At 55.8% G+C, this 12,813-nt stretch overlaps 1 protein-coding gene across 2 annotated transcripts; it reads right to left on the reverse strand.

Annotated features, from left to right (window-relative positions):
• Window positions 1-1,108: 1,108 nt before the first annotated feature.
• On the reverse strand, window positions 1,109-12,367 carry RASAL3 (RAS protein activator like 3). 2 transcript variants are annotated; one of them, XM_027084501.1, is made up of 18 exons: window positions 12,201-12,367; window positions 11,737-12,071; window positions 9,191-9,321; window positions 8,948-9,026; window positions 8,784-8,845; window positions 8,349-8,419; window positions 7,671-7,797; window positions 7,487-7,585; window positions 6,487-7,029; window positions 6,008-6,152; window positions 5,610-5,754; window positions 4,503-4,739; window positions 4,214-4,415; window positions 3,988-4,106; window positions 2,672-3,062; window positions 2,230-2,387; window positions 1,643-1,706; window positions 1,109-1,537 (listed from the first exon to the last, which is right to left on the reverse strand). In XM_027084501.1, the coding sequence occupies exons 2-18, from the start codon at window positions 12,056-12,058 to the stop codon at window positions 1,394-1,396; spliced, it is 3,039 nt and encodes a 1,012-aa protein (XP_026940302.1). In that variant the 5' UTR covers window positions 12,059-12,071; window positions 12,201-12,367; the 3' UTR covers window positions 1,109-1,393. The 2 variants fall into 2 exon arrangements, with proteins under 2 accessions (XP_026940302.1, XP_026940301.1); XM_027084500.1 differs by lacking the exon at window positions 12,201-12,367 and having other exon boundaries at window positions 11,737-12,178.
• Between the last annotated feature and the right edge of the window lie 446 nt (window positions 12,368-12,813).

Consider the following 12,813-nt stretch of genomic DNA (forward strand, 5'->3'; position numbering starts at 1 on the left):
CTAGAGCTGCCCTAGGTCCCCAGTGTAAGACCCCCTTCTCCACCCAACCCCCAGGTTCACAGTCACTAGGACTACCCTATAATGCGCACATAATAGGACTGCTGCTTCGCCCACCCACCACCCATCCACATGTCCAACCACCCATCCATCTCCCCACCCATTCATCCACACATTCAGTGGATCAACCACTCATCTACCCAACCAGTCAACTAACCAACCACCTATCCACCCACTCCTCCAACCACCTGTCAATCCATCCATCCCTCCATCCAAATACCCACTCAAACCAACCATTAACCTCCCATCTACATACTCATCCATCCACTACCCAAGTAAATACCTACTTATCCAAACAACCAAGCAAGCATCCACCCATCTCTACACATAATCCTTTCACCCAGTCACCCAGTCACCCATTCACCCAACCATCAATTGCATGTTTGTTTGTCTTCTCCAGTAGAGGGTAAGTTCCGTGAGAACAGGAGTCTGTCTATCTAGTATATTATTGTTTCCCCACTGCTCAACTCAAGAGTCTCAGGAGACCTCAACAAGTGTACATGCAATACATATAACCACTTAATTATTTCAAATGTTTATTTCCTATTACCATCCAGACCTTTTCTAGGCAGACATACCCATCCCAGCTAACCACGTACTCAACTAATCACCTACCAGGGCAAACATCCAGCAAATGCTAACCTATTCATCTGCCTTTTGTCCTACCCACCCTATCCCTCACCCATCCACCCACCCATTATTCAAATGTCCACTCATTTTCCCAGTGACCACTCGCAGAGCTTAACCATCTCCACACCTACCCACCCCTTCCTTCATTTGCCTCCCAGACCCACGCCCTCACTGCATGAGGGAGCTGGTGTGGGATTTGGGGTCCTAGGGAGATGCTCTCGTCTGGGATCTGGGAATTAGTAGAGGTGGGATCTGGGCTTCACTGAGAAGCAAGTGCTGCCCCTAACAATGACAAATACCTTTTACTGAACACTTTAAACTATGGGTCTTCTACTGTGTAAGGGACTTTAGATCCATTTTACAAATGAGGAAATCAAGGCTCTGAGAGAGTGAGGGCCTAAGGTCACACAGCTGGTGAGACTCTCCCTATATCACCCCCCTCCCCTGAGACCTCCAGTTAGGGGAGAGTTTGGGAGAGCTGAATGGGGGGGGGTTGCTTTCTGATTGGCAACACTTAGGCGCAAAAAAACCCCATCAATTTTTTACTGAAATCAAGATTTTACTGGGCAACCTGATAGTGCCAGACTGGTTGGCACCTACAGCTCCACTCCATACTGCAGGCCACGTGGGTTTGAGGCAGGGGTTGGAAAGGCCCCTAAGACCGCTTTCTCTCTGCTCCCAGAACACGTAGGGCCGAGTGGGCAGCTCAAGTGGTGTCTCCGTTGATGCAGGGTGCTTTGAGGGGCAGGGGCTGGCTCTGGGACCCCGATGTCCTGGGAAGAAGCTGCAGGCTCTGAATGGTCTCCCTCAGCTGGGCCTGAGTACTCTCTATCTCGGCCAGGCGGCACTCCTGGGGAGGCAGCGGCAGTGGACTCAGAGCCGGGGGAGGGTTGTGCCCAACTCTTGTTCCCTTACCCAGCCCAGATAGGCCCCAGGGCTCGGGCAGGGGTCTCACCAGACTTTTCAGCCTGTGGTCCTCATTGGTTGGAGGATCGCGCTCTGGATCCAACTTCGCGGTCCTGTGGGGATCAGGGGCAAAGGGAAAGAGTCAGAGGCTGAGGAACATCCCTCCAGCTCTTGGTAGGAGAGTCAGGGGCTCGGGGGCGAAGCTTGGAATGGAGGCGGGGTTTATCCAGGCTGGGGGGTGGGGCCTAGATCAGTCTGAAGAAGGGGCTGCTGAATTAGAGCCTGGACCGTAATGGGATGAAAGGACAAACCAACCAACCGTTGGAGGCGGGTCTTGGCTAGTCCTGAGCTGGGTCATGAGAAGGATGAGGGAATGCCCAGACTAAGAGATAGTGGGTCTGTCCCAATCTGTGTGGGAGAAGCTGACTGAGGGACTGGACGAGAGGCCCTCCCAGGGACTTGGGGCTGGTGGAGCTCAAGAGGCGGGTCTTAGGTGTGTTGGGGCGGGTCTTGCAGAGGGGGCGTGGCCGTGACAGGCATGATTTGGGAGGCACTGACTGGGAGGCGAGGCCTGAGCCGATCTCTTTAATAGAAAGCCCACCTGGGGGCGGAGCTAGTGGGAAGGGCGGGGCTTACCCTTCTTGGAGCCTGGTAGCCAGGTTCTGAAGCTGGCTCCGAAGCTGCTCCTGCTGCTCGCTCAAGGCCCGGATGTGGGTGCCGAGTGACTCCACGAGGCCGGACAGCGCCTTCTGATCCTGGCGCAGGGCGGCCACCTCGCACTGCAGCTCCGTCATCTGTGGGGAGGGAGCAGCTGTAACCTAAGCCATCGTCCCGCCCCTTCTCCCCAAGGACCCTGACCTCCCTGTACCCTGTGCTCTGCCTCCTCACCGCCCTGCCTATTGGGGAACGATGCCCTAATTGTACAGAAGAGGAAACTGAGGCTCAGAGAGGGTTGGGTTATGCCTGGGTCACACAGCACAGCAAGCTCGGTATTTGAACCGAGACCTGCCCATCTTTCAGTCTTTTTCCAATCCTGTCTCCCCACTCTGTGTGCGGGCGGACCTGGGCTGTACCTCACCTTGCCCATGGGTCGGTGGGTGCCCAGCGTTTGGTCTCTGTCCCGTGGCTGGTCCAGCTGGCGCTGCCAGGGAACCGACGGCTTCCGAGGCAGCGATGCTGAGGTTCCGGTCCAGGGCCGGCCGCGGGGCACGGGTCCCGTGCGTAGGGAGCCTTTGGGTCGCGGCCGCGGCCCTGCAGACGGGCGGTGGCGAGCGGGGCGGCCAGCCGGGACGCTCTGCGTGCGCTGCACCGGCCGAGGCAGCCGCGGGGGCTGCTCCTCGTCCGGCCGTGGCCGGGCCCAACTACCTGCGCCGTGAACGCTGCGCAGGGACTGGCTCTTGGAGATGAGAGGGGTATGCTTGGGGAGGTCTCGGGGGGCCAGAAAGCCAGGCTTCTCTCCTGCAGAGATGCTGGGGGTGGGATGGGGGAGCTCAGACGCTCCACCGGTTCCTGAGCGGACTGCATCTCTACCTCTGACCAGAAATAACCCCGCCCCTGATCTTTTACTTCTATGTGACCCTATTGCTGAAGGGATCACATTTTGACTTCTGATCCTGTCCTGGACTTCTGACAATACTCTCCCTTCTATGACCTTTGACACAACGTCAATCTAACCTCTGATTTCTTTCTAGCCTTGTCCCTGAACTCTGACACAGTGTTACCCTTGGCTTGAGCCTCTCTGTAACCTCTGCTTCCAGTTTGCCTGAGCTTGGCCTCTGCTCACAACTGTACCCTCTTCCTTCCCAATCTGACTCCGTCTTGTTCCCAACCTCTGACCTTAAACTCACCCTGTCTCAGCCTCCTGAAAGAACATAGTCCCTGACTTCTGACCTCCAAAATGACTCTGCCCATAACCCTTGACCCCATCTGACCCTGGGCCCGACCTGTTTGCAATATGAACCTGTCCCTGACCCTTGATGATGTGTCTCAACATCCATCTGACCCACTCTGACCCCTGATTTGACCCTATCCACAACCTCTCACTGAAACCTGCCCCTCATTGCTGACCACAATGTCACTTTCTCTCTGACCCCAGATGTGACCTCTCCCTGATCTCTGCAATGCTTAATCCCCACCTCAGATTCCAATCTGACCCTGTGCCCGCCCTCTGACTGTACTGTGAGCCTCTCCCTGACCCCTGAGATGATCCTGTCTCCAGCCTCTGACCTCCATCCTACACTGCTTCTGACACTGACCCCAACATGACCCTGTTGTCTCTGACCCCTGACATGATCCTGTCTTCATCTCTGACCACAGTTTGACCCTGTGATGCCTTTGGCCCTTCCCCTGCTCCTACCCATCAGAACTGGATCAGACTTGAGGCAGGTAGGTTACCTGGAATGGACCTGGGCCGGAGGTGGTGCAAGACGCATTGGCACAGACACAGGTACAGGTCGGCCCTCCTCGATGGCACTCAGGATGGTGGGCAGTGGTTCCAGGCTGTCACGGGTTGCCTGGTAAAGCAATGCAGGGAGGATGCTGAGCAAGATCTCCAGGACCAGAGGCTCCCTACTCTCTTGCCTCCCTACCTCATATTCTGGGCTTTGGGCTCAGGCCACACCTGGTCAAGTTCAGCAAAGATGGTACAAAGCTGGGCATGCAGGACTGCCAGCTGGAGGGCCAGGTCACTGCTGCCCTGGTAACCACTGGGTGCTGTGTGCACATCCACCATGGCCACCTGGTCCAGGAAGCGTTGCATGGCAGGTCCATGATCCTCCAGGAAGCTATTCATGAAGCTCATGTAGGCCTCCTTCTCACCAAACCTAGATCGAGGCCCAACTGGGTGGGTCAGGTCAGGCATCTGCTACCCCCATGGCCCCAGCATGGCCTCCCAGCCTCCCAGGACTTACGGAGCATGGTTGGCGAGGTTCTGGATGACCTTGGCGATCAGTGTGAGGGTGCGGGCTGGGCCAGGTGCCGGGTGCTCTGGCGCTAGGCCAAAGAGGCTGGGTGAAAGAATGGCAGGACACAGGAGCCGCAGGAAGAGAGAGGCACACACTAGTCGGTACCCCAGTGCCTCAGAGCCACGTGCCTTGCATGCTTCTCGCCAGCCTGAGAACACAGTGCCCAGCTCTGCTGGGAACCAGCTGGGGCAGAAAAGACAATGGTCAGAGTGGGAGGATATGGGCATAAAGTTCATGGATGATCAAAGTGCTACGGTCAGGTGTCAGGAGACACCGGCATTCTGGGTCAGGATTGAAGACATTGGGGATAATGATGCTTGGGGTTATAGGTCCATTTAGGGTCAGGGTTTGTTTGTGGTGTAGTTATCGTGGTGACTTCTGGAGTCAGTAATCTTAGATTTGGGGGTACAGGTTCACATGAGGATGGAGGCCATGAGCTTGGGATGTAGCTATGACTGGACATGAAATTGGGGTGCCAGACATGATATGAAATAGGATGGGATTGGGGTTACAGGGTCACCTAGGTTCAGAAATCATGAGATTGATATCCTAGATGGCATGGGATTAGGCATACAGGTTAACCTAGGGTCAGAGGTCAAGGAATTAGAATCCTAGGAATCCCAGTTATATGGGATTTGGGACACAGTGTTACTTAAGGTCAGGGATCATGGAATTGGGGGTATGCCATTACTGGAATCAGAGGTCATAGGAGTGAGATCCTATGTTAATTGGGGTCAGGTGGCATGGAATTAGGGTATGGGGTCACCTGTAGTTCAGAAGACAAAGAATTTGGTCCCAGGTTACTTGGGGTTAGGTAGCATGATATTGGGAATGGGTTGCCAAATTTAGCAAATAAAACTTTAGGATAAACAGTTAAACCTGAATTTCAGATTTTAAAAATGAACACTTTTTTTAGTGTAAGCATGTCCCAAATATGGTATCACATTTAACTGGGCATCCTGTATTTTATCTGGAAACCCTAATTGGGAGTCAGGGTTAGCACAGTGGCTAAGAGGCAGGGTTAGGCTCGGGTTCTGGGGCCCTGATTCTCACTCGTAAGAGTGGATGATGCTCTCAAAGACCTCCTTGCAGCTGTTTCGCAGTCTGATCTGGTGCTGGGGCAGCTCTGAGGCCGGGCACTTGCTGGGGTTCACCTCACAGTCCTCAGTGGAGGCACAGAGACGCCGCACGACCTGTCCTGCAGTCCAGCACAGCCAGAGAGGGGCCAGCCCATGACCACCACAACCCACAGCACCCAGCCTCCAATTCTATCTCCAAATTACTCTGGAGGCACCTAAAATCTTGGGGAACCCCTAATTCCTTCTAGGATCTGAGCATCCCCAGGGCACCACCCACTACCAGAATCCAAGTTACTCAAGGATTCTCAGATCTCCCCTGGGGTGTCCTAGTCGGCTCAGCTAGGCCTCTGACCCCTGCCCCACTCTGCTTACCCAGTGTCTTTTGGAGGTAATCCTGTGCTACCAGCTTCATGTACTCATCGATGGCCTTGGTGGCCAGTGTGTTTTCCCGGAACAGAAGAGCCTCACGGCCTCCACTGCGTGCCAGCTCCGCGGTGCCCAGGTCTGTCACCAGTGCCTGGGCATAGTGGGGTTACGATGCGTTGGGCGCAGACTGAGTCAGGGGGAATCCCTGCCCTTGGCGGGTCCCTCACCCCTGGGGCACAGGCCCACTCCTCATAGCCGCTGCCCAGGCCCAGCCCTCGCTGCTGGGGCTCTTAACAGGCCGGAACCTCCACCCCTCCAAGCGCAAACTTGGGCCTCGCAGTGCAGAGGCTCAGCTCAGACCCCGCCCCTCAAGCTGCCCAGCCCCTCGAAAGTGCCGCTCTGGTATTGTCCCCACCAACTCCCCCCTGGAGCGCGCGATCGGTCAGCCCCTGGTCACCCGGGTTCGTCCCGTCGCAGCGCCGCACCTGAGCCCGGCCGGTGGCCCGCAGCACGCGCACCATGGCAGCCGCCAGCTCTTCTTTGGCCTGAGCGGACAGCGCGAGCTCGAGCGCCCCGCAGAGGCGCGCGTAGTGGAAAGTGAGGAACTCAGCCAGCTCCTTGTAGCGTTCAGAGGGCAGCACGCGCAGGCGCCGCGCCCGGATTCGTGCCCGCAGCGCCGCGCCCGCTGGCGCCCCGAGAAGCGGGAACCAGCGCTCCAGGCCCGCGGCGGGCGCGCGGGGGACACCTAACTCTTCCAGCGCCAAGGCCACGCGGCCCAGCACCGCGTCCCCCGGGCCCGCTCCGCGTAGCCGCAACGACAGGCGACGCGCGGGCGGCAGCGCCTCAAAGTGGAAGCGTTCCGCCCAGAAGAGCTGGCCCGGGCCAGCCCTCGGAGTTGTGCGAGCCAGCAGTGCGCCGTCCAGCCACAGCTCCGCGCGCACTCCCGGCGCCCCCGCCGCCGCCCGGGGCAGCCCCTTCACTTCGTGCACCCACACGCTCAGCCACGTCTCTTCCCGCTCAATGTTGTCCTGCGGACCGGAGTAGGGGCGGGGGCGTGGCGTCTGTGCTCCACATCGGGCACCAGAGGTGAAGAACGGGGCCCGTGCTCCCAGGGGGTCGCTGGGCCCCTGGGGGAGGACAGTGAGGCCACGGGGGTGCCCAAGATGGCTATGCGGAAACCCTCTAGCTTTTCTGGGCTCTCCCGGAGAGATCAGGGCTCTAGGGCATGGAGGAGTAGCCGCGGGGTGGGGACTTGGAGACTGCCTGGGGTGCAAATAGGGCTCGGATTGAATACAATCCGAGCTGTGCAAGGGGCTGGTAATAGATGCAAGTGGCGGGGAGGATCTCGGAGTGGCTGCAAAAGTGTAGGGGGGCAGGTGTGTCCAAGGGGCAAGGTTTTGGGGCGAGTGGGATTTGGGGTGGGTGGAAGGGGCGGGGCCCGGGCTGTGGGAGGGGTCTCCAGGTCCGACCTTGCGCACTACCGACCTGACTAGGCTGGAAGTGGCGACGGATGTCCTCTATCCAGCGGTCTCTCTCAGCAGCCGAGCGACAGGAGAAGCAGCGGCTCCCGCCCGCCCACGTTACCTGTTGAGGAGGGGCATCCAGCGTGCGGTTGAGACCAAGGGTGGAGCCAAAGGATCAGGCGAGGCGGAGAGTTGCCTGCACGTACCTGGAAGCAGTGGGGCTCCTCCAGGAGGCTGGGGTGCAGTGGCCAGACCCGCACGTCCCGCTCGGCGCCCAGGTCCAGTTCCGAAAGCTTGGCCAGCGATTCCCGAGAGCCCAGAGCACTGGGGGGTCTGGTGAAGGCGCACATGAACAAGCTGTCATTCCTACCCATTACCCCTCCCCCACCCCAACTACCCCTTACAGCCTGAAGGGTGGAAGCCAGGAGGGACTTGAACCTAAATTGGACTTGAATCCTCCTTTTGACACTTAATTCACTGTCTGAACTCCAGTCACACTGGCCTTGTTTTTGTCACTTCATCCGTCCTCTTGACCTTTGCACTTGCTGTTCCCTCTGCCTGGAATGCTTTTCCTGACCCTTTAGGCCTAGTTAACTTCCATCTATCCTTCAGATCTCAGCTCAAGTGTCCCTTCCCTGACACACTCCCAGACCAAGGTGTTGACTCAGCTGCAGTTTTAGAGTTATTGTGTCAGACTCTGCCCCCACCATTCAACAGAGGGCCGGCTCAATGCTAAAGGTCTTTCAGTGGCCCCAGCATTGCCCAACGTGGGGCAGGACACAGAGGGCCACAGGGGATATTTGGTGAAAGTCAGAATTATAGGCAGGAGGAGGGGGAGGGGCAATGTTGAATCCCAGGCCCTCCAGCTCCTCAGAGACCCTTACCCATCCTGGGAAGCATTGGCTCCTAGCTCCGATTTGGCCTTTTTCTTCTCTTTCAGCCGCTTGAGCAGCCCCTGTGGGGAGGGGGATGTCAGCTGAACAGAACCCTGTGTTCCCTCCTCAGCTCCCTTCCCCCCAGGGTGTCCTGGAAGATCTGTTGGTCTTGAGGGATCACAACCTCAGGCTATATTAGCAGGAATATTAAAGGCAATCAACAGCTCCCATTTCTAAAGCACCAATCATATGCTTTCCTACATTCCCTATGGACTTTTCATAAACAGCCCCAAGAAGGAGCTTCTCTTTCTGGCTCCATTTGACAGATATGGACACTATGATCCTGAGAGAGTCAGTGACCTGCCTAAGATCACCCAGGAAGAGTCCCCCTTTCACCTCTGAAGGTCGGAAAGTCTTTGCTCTCCCCTCCACCCCGCCACTTACCCGAATGTTGTGGACCTCGTTGGGGCCAGCGGCCTCTGGCTCGGTCTTTCCAGAGATCCGATCTGTGGGTGGTCAGGGGTGGAAGGTGGGGGGGTGGGATCGTCGTGGATTCTGCCCCACCTTGAGAGGCTCCCAAATCCCCAGCCCCCATCTCTCAAGCTTACCTGGATCCCTGAGGTTCCCCAAGGCCACCTGGATGCTGCCCTCGGAACTAGCGCTCCCCACCCGGGGCCTGCAAGGATGCTGTCCCCCAAAAAGGATGGGTGGTCAGAAAGGAGAGGCAGGCAGACAGACAGAGGGAGAGGCAGACGCCTTTCTGTTATGCCCCCTCATCCCCCGCCGTTACCACTGTTCTGTCTCTCTTCCTTCCTCTCCTTCCCTCCCCTTGCCCAGGTGTCCCCTCTTACCTCCTCCTCACCCCCAAGCAGCACCAGCCTCCCATCAAATAGGGTGAAGGCCCCGATGTTCCAGATGGGCACGTCGGGTGGGGGGGCCTCTGGGATCTGTGGGGCAGGGGGCTCCAGCTCCGGCTCAGGCTCTGGGTAGAGGAGGAGGTGCTGGGAACGTGGGAGTCCTTTCTTCTCCCTCAGAACAACCTCTCCACTCACCAAGGGTCATCAAGAGTTCCCTCCTAAGTGCCCCCTCTTCCCAACCCACCCAGCAGCCATGTCAGGTGTTGGACAAGCCTCCACCCCTCTCCGGGCCTTGTCCCCACTAACCATGGGTGGTGATGGGTGGTGGACACAGCCCCACCGACTATGTGCCCCGCGTACTGTGTTTACTGCTTCACACACCTCTCATTTAATCCTCCAAAAGCCATTCGATGGGCTATTATAACACCCATTTTACCAAGGAGGAAACTGAAAACACATAGAAATTGAGTGACTTGCCCAGGGTCACACAGCTTGTGAGTCACTGAGCTGGGCTTCGGATACAAGCATTCTTCTCTCTCTCTCTTTTTTAATTGACTTAGTACCATCTTTACACAAATCGAACATACACACAAACACATCAACAACTATGGAACTGTATCCATTAAACTTTGATAAGACAACACAAAGAACTAACAAATAGCTAAGATGTTGCTGAATTGAAAGCATTTCCAATGAAAGTTTAATTTTAAGAGGTCCATATTTACATAGTATGTTAAATGCTTCTGCATCTCATTTTAAATGCATGATAAATAAAGAACAAAGATAAAGGTTGCAACAGATCTTCCGAGAGGGTTCAGCCTTGTGGTGGTCTGATCTCACTTCGAGAAATGCACTGAAAATGGAAATAACGTTACTTGCTAATTTTCCTTCTTTCCTTTTCATAGTTTCCTTCAAGGAAACTAAGCCTTTGTTCCAGGGCCTGGCTGGCACTAACAGAGCCCATACTCAAGGGTCGTGTACATACAAGCATTCTTCTCTTAAGCAAGACAGTGGGCAGGTCCAAGAGGTTAAAAAACAGGACAGCAGCCTTGGTTCCTTACATAAATAACAAGTCTAAAGGGAAAAGTGTTCAAAGTTTGAGAAAGGAACAGAAGAAGGGCAGGGTTGGGAGAGGTGCAGTAGGAAGGCCTCCCAGAAAGAGTAAGTTTACAATGGGTCTTTTTTTTTTTTCTCTAATTTTTTGGCCATGCTGCGTGGCATGTGGGATCTCAGTTCCCCAACTAGGGATAGAACCTGAGCCCCCTGCAGTGGAAGCGTGGAGTCTTAACCACTGGACCACCAGGGAAGTCCCCTGCAATGGGTCCTGAATAACAGATTGGGTTTTGACAAAGATGGAGGAGATCGTGGCATGAATGGCTTGAGCAAAGCCTGGGAGGTGGCACATGGCCTGGCCCAGGGAAATAAAGGGAGGGGTGAGAAGGGCTTGGAGGGCTTGGAGGCTGGAGGGGAAGGTTCAGGAAGAGATTAGTGTGGGGCTTTGGGTGTCAGTTAGAAGAGCTGGGGTTTTATCCTGGAGGTATGAGGAGCCACGGGAGGTGTCTGAGTAGGGGAGGAGCCGGTCTGCTTGTTAGAGAGCTCTCACTGGATCCTATGGCGTGGGCAATACCTGATACCATGGAGGGGGCTGAAGGGATGCCTCTGCAAAGTGGAAATATGAATGATGAGAATCAGATGAGCTTCCGGGATAGGAGGGCTGGATCAGGCCGCCCAGGTTACCTGTCTGTCCCATTGTTTTACCACCAGGGGAATAAATGATGACCCCCCACTTGTTAACGGATCACATAAAATGTGCTGAGTCCTAGACCAGCGTTACATTCGTGAGCTCCAGTCCTCATGATATCCTTTACTCTTCTAGATCCCTCTGTGTGACACTTAGCCCCATCTGTCATTTTCGTGTTTGTTTACTGTCTGTCACACCCACTACACTATGAGCTCCACAGGGCAGGCAGTTTCGTCCGTTTTGTTCACTGCTGTGTCCTCAGGGTCTAAATCAGGGCAGGCCTAGAACGTAGTAAATGCTCACAGACCTCTGTTTGAATGAATGAATGAACGAATGAAATAATATATCCTTCAAGGTAGGAATCATGATTCCCATTTAACTTATGGGGAAGCTGAGGCTCAAGGAAGTGAAGAAACTAAGACATGGAGGCTGGAGGGCAGGAGAGCAGGAGGCAGCAGAGATGGGTATCCAGGCAGGAGAGAATAAGCCTGGGCCATTGAATGTGAGGAGAGACCTACTGGGGCCAAGAGCCATTTGGCATCTGGACCGTGCTACCATCAGTCTATTCCCTGTCCCTTCCCAGGGCTGGACCCCCAGCTCACAGGTCCCTAGCCACTCCCACCATGCCCAGGCCCTGGGTAAGGGGGAGAGAGAGAAGAGGGCAGCCAGCCGGGCCCCAGCCACTTCCTGTCGGGCTTTTGCACTCCCCACAACTTCCTGTGTCTGTAAGGCTGATGCTCCGGAGGCAGACAAAACCCAAGCATCTGGGCCTCCCAGCCTGGGTGGGGGAGCCGTGTACCTGAGGTCTCTGGCTCTGGTTCTGACTCCAGCGGTGGGCTCTTATGCCTTCCCCAGAGGGTCTTGGATATTCGGAGGCGGCTCGAGCGCGACTCCTTGTGGGGCGCAGAGAGGACACGACGAAACAGCGAGCGAGGGGCCGGCTGGCTGCTGACTGTGGGCTCCTGGTGGCTCAGCGCCCTCCCCCATCCTGCAAGGCGGCCCCAGCGGAACCCTCCAGCCCCCTTCTCCCCACAACCTCCTGAGTGCCAGTGGTAGGAGGTTAGCGGCGATGGGGCTGCTGGCTGGGTTTGGGAGGCCAGGCTCGGCGAAGGTGGGTCCATGGCAGAGATTCTCCTGGGGGATGATAGGGTGACAATTCTGCCCAGTGTCTGCCCACACGTTGTCTTCATCTTGGCCCCCTCCCTACTCTCAGCTCTGCCCCCAGGGAACCCCCTTGGGGGCCATATGCACTCCCTCTCTTACCTTGATTTCCTGACCAGCCCCAGAATCAGCAGCCGTCTGCACCCTGCCTGGCTTCCTCCCGCTGAACGCAACTCCACGTGACCCTGTCTGTCCCACCCCACCCCACAGCCAAGCTGGGAGGGCACAGTGAGGGCAGGATGCAAGAGGAGAGGAGGTGACAGAGCAGGACTCAGAATCTCTCACTGACCAGGAGGCAGCACATGCCCCTCTCTGAGCCTCAGTGACCTCCTCTGCAAAATGGGCACATGCTGACTAAATGCTGGAACTCTCATCCACTGCTGGTCAGAGTGTAGACTGATTCATCCAAGCTGGAAAACTGTTGTGACCTATGAACATTGACCACACCCTTCTCCTCTGACCCAGCAGTTCCACTGCTAGGTATACACCCAACAGACATGCCCACCAGCGCTATTCATGATAGCGCCAAACGGAAAACAACCCAAGTGTGCATCTGCTGTAGAATGAATAAATTGTGGTCTCTTTACACAGTGGGATATTATGTATCAATAAGAAGGATCGAACTCAGATGAATCACAATGTTGAGCAAGAAAACCCAAACAATGAAGAGTAAACACTGTGTGGTTCCATTTATATGAAGTTCCAAAGCAGGCAA

This window comes from Aethalodelphis obliquidens, unplaced genomic scaffold (genome assembly GCF_003676395.1).
Source record: "Aethalodelphis obliquidens isolate GAN/ISIS:26980383/991018 unplaced genomic scaffold, ASM367639v1 scaffold53, whole genome shotgun sequence".
NCBI lineage: Eukaryota > Metazoa > Chordata > Mammalia > Artiodactyla > Delphinidae > Aethalodelphis > Aethalodelphis obliquidens.

Coding starts and splice junctions, on each gene's coding strand:
- RASAL3 (XM_027084500.1), bottom strand. CDS start 12,127: ATGAAGACAACGTGTGGGCAGACACTGGGCAGAATTGTCACCCTATCA. Junction 9,322..11,736: donor ACCAGAGCCAGAGACCTCAG/GTACACGGCTCC, acceptor TCCTCTACCCAG/AGCCTGAGCCGGAGCTGGAG. Junction 1,707..2,229: donor GCTACCAGGCTCCAAGAAGG/GTAAGCCCCGCC, acceptor TGATCCCCACAG/GACCGCGAAGTTGGATCCAG.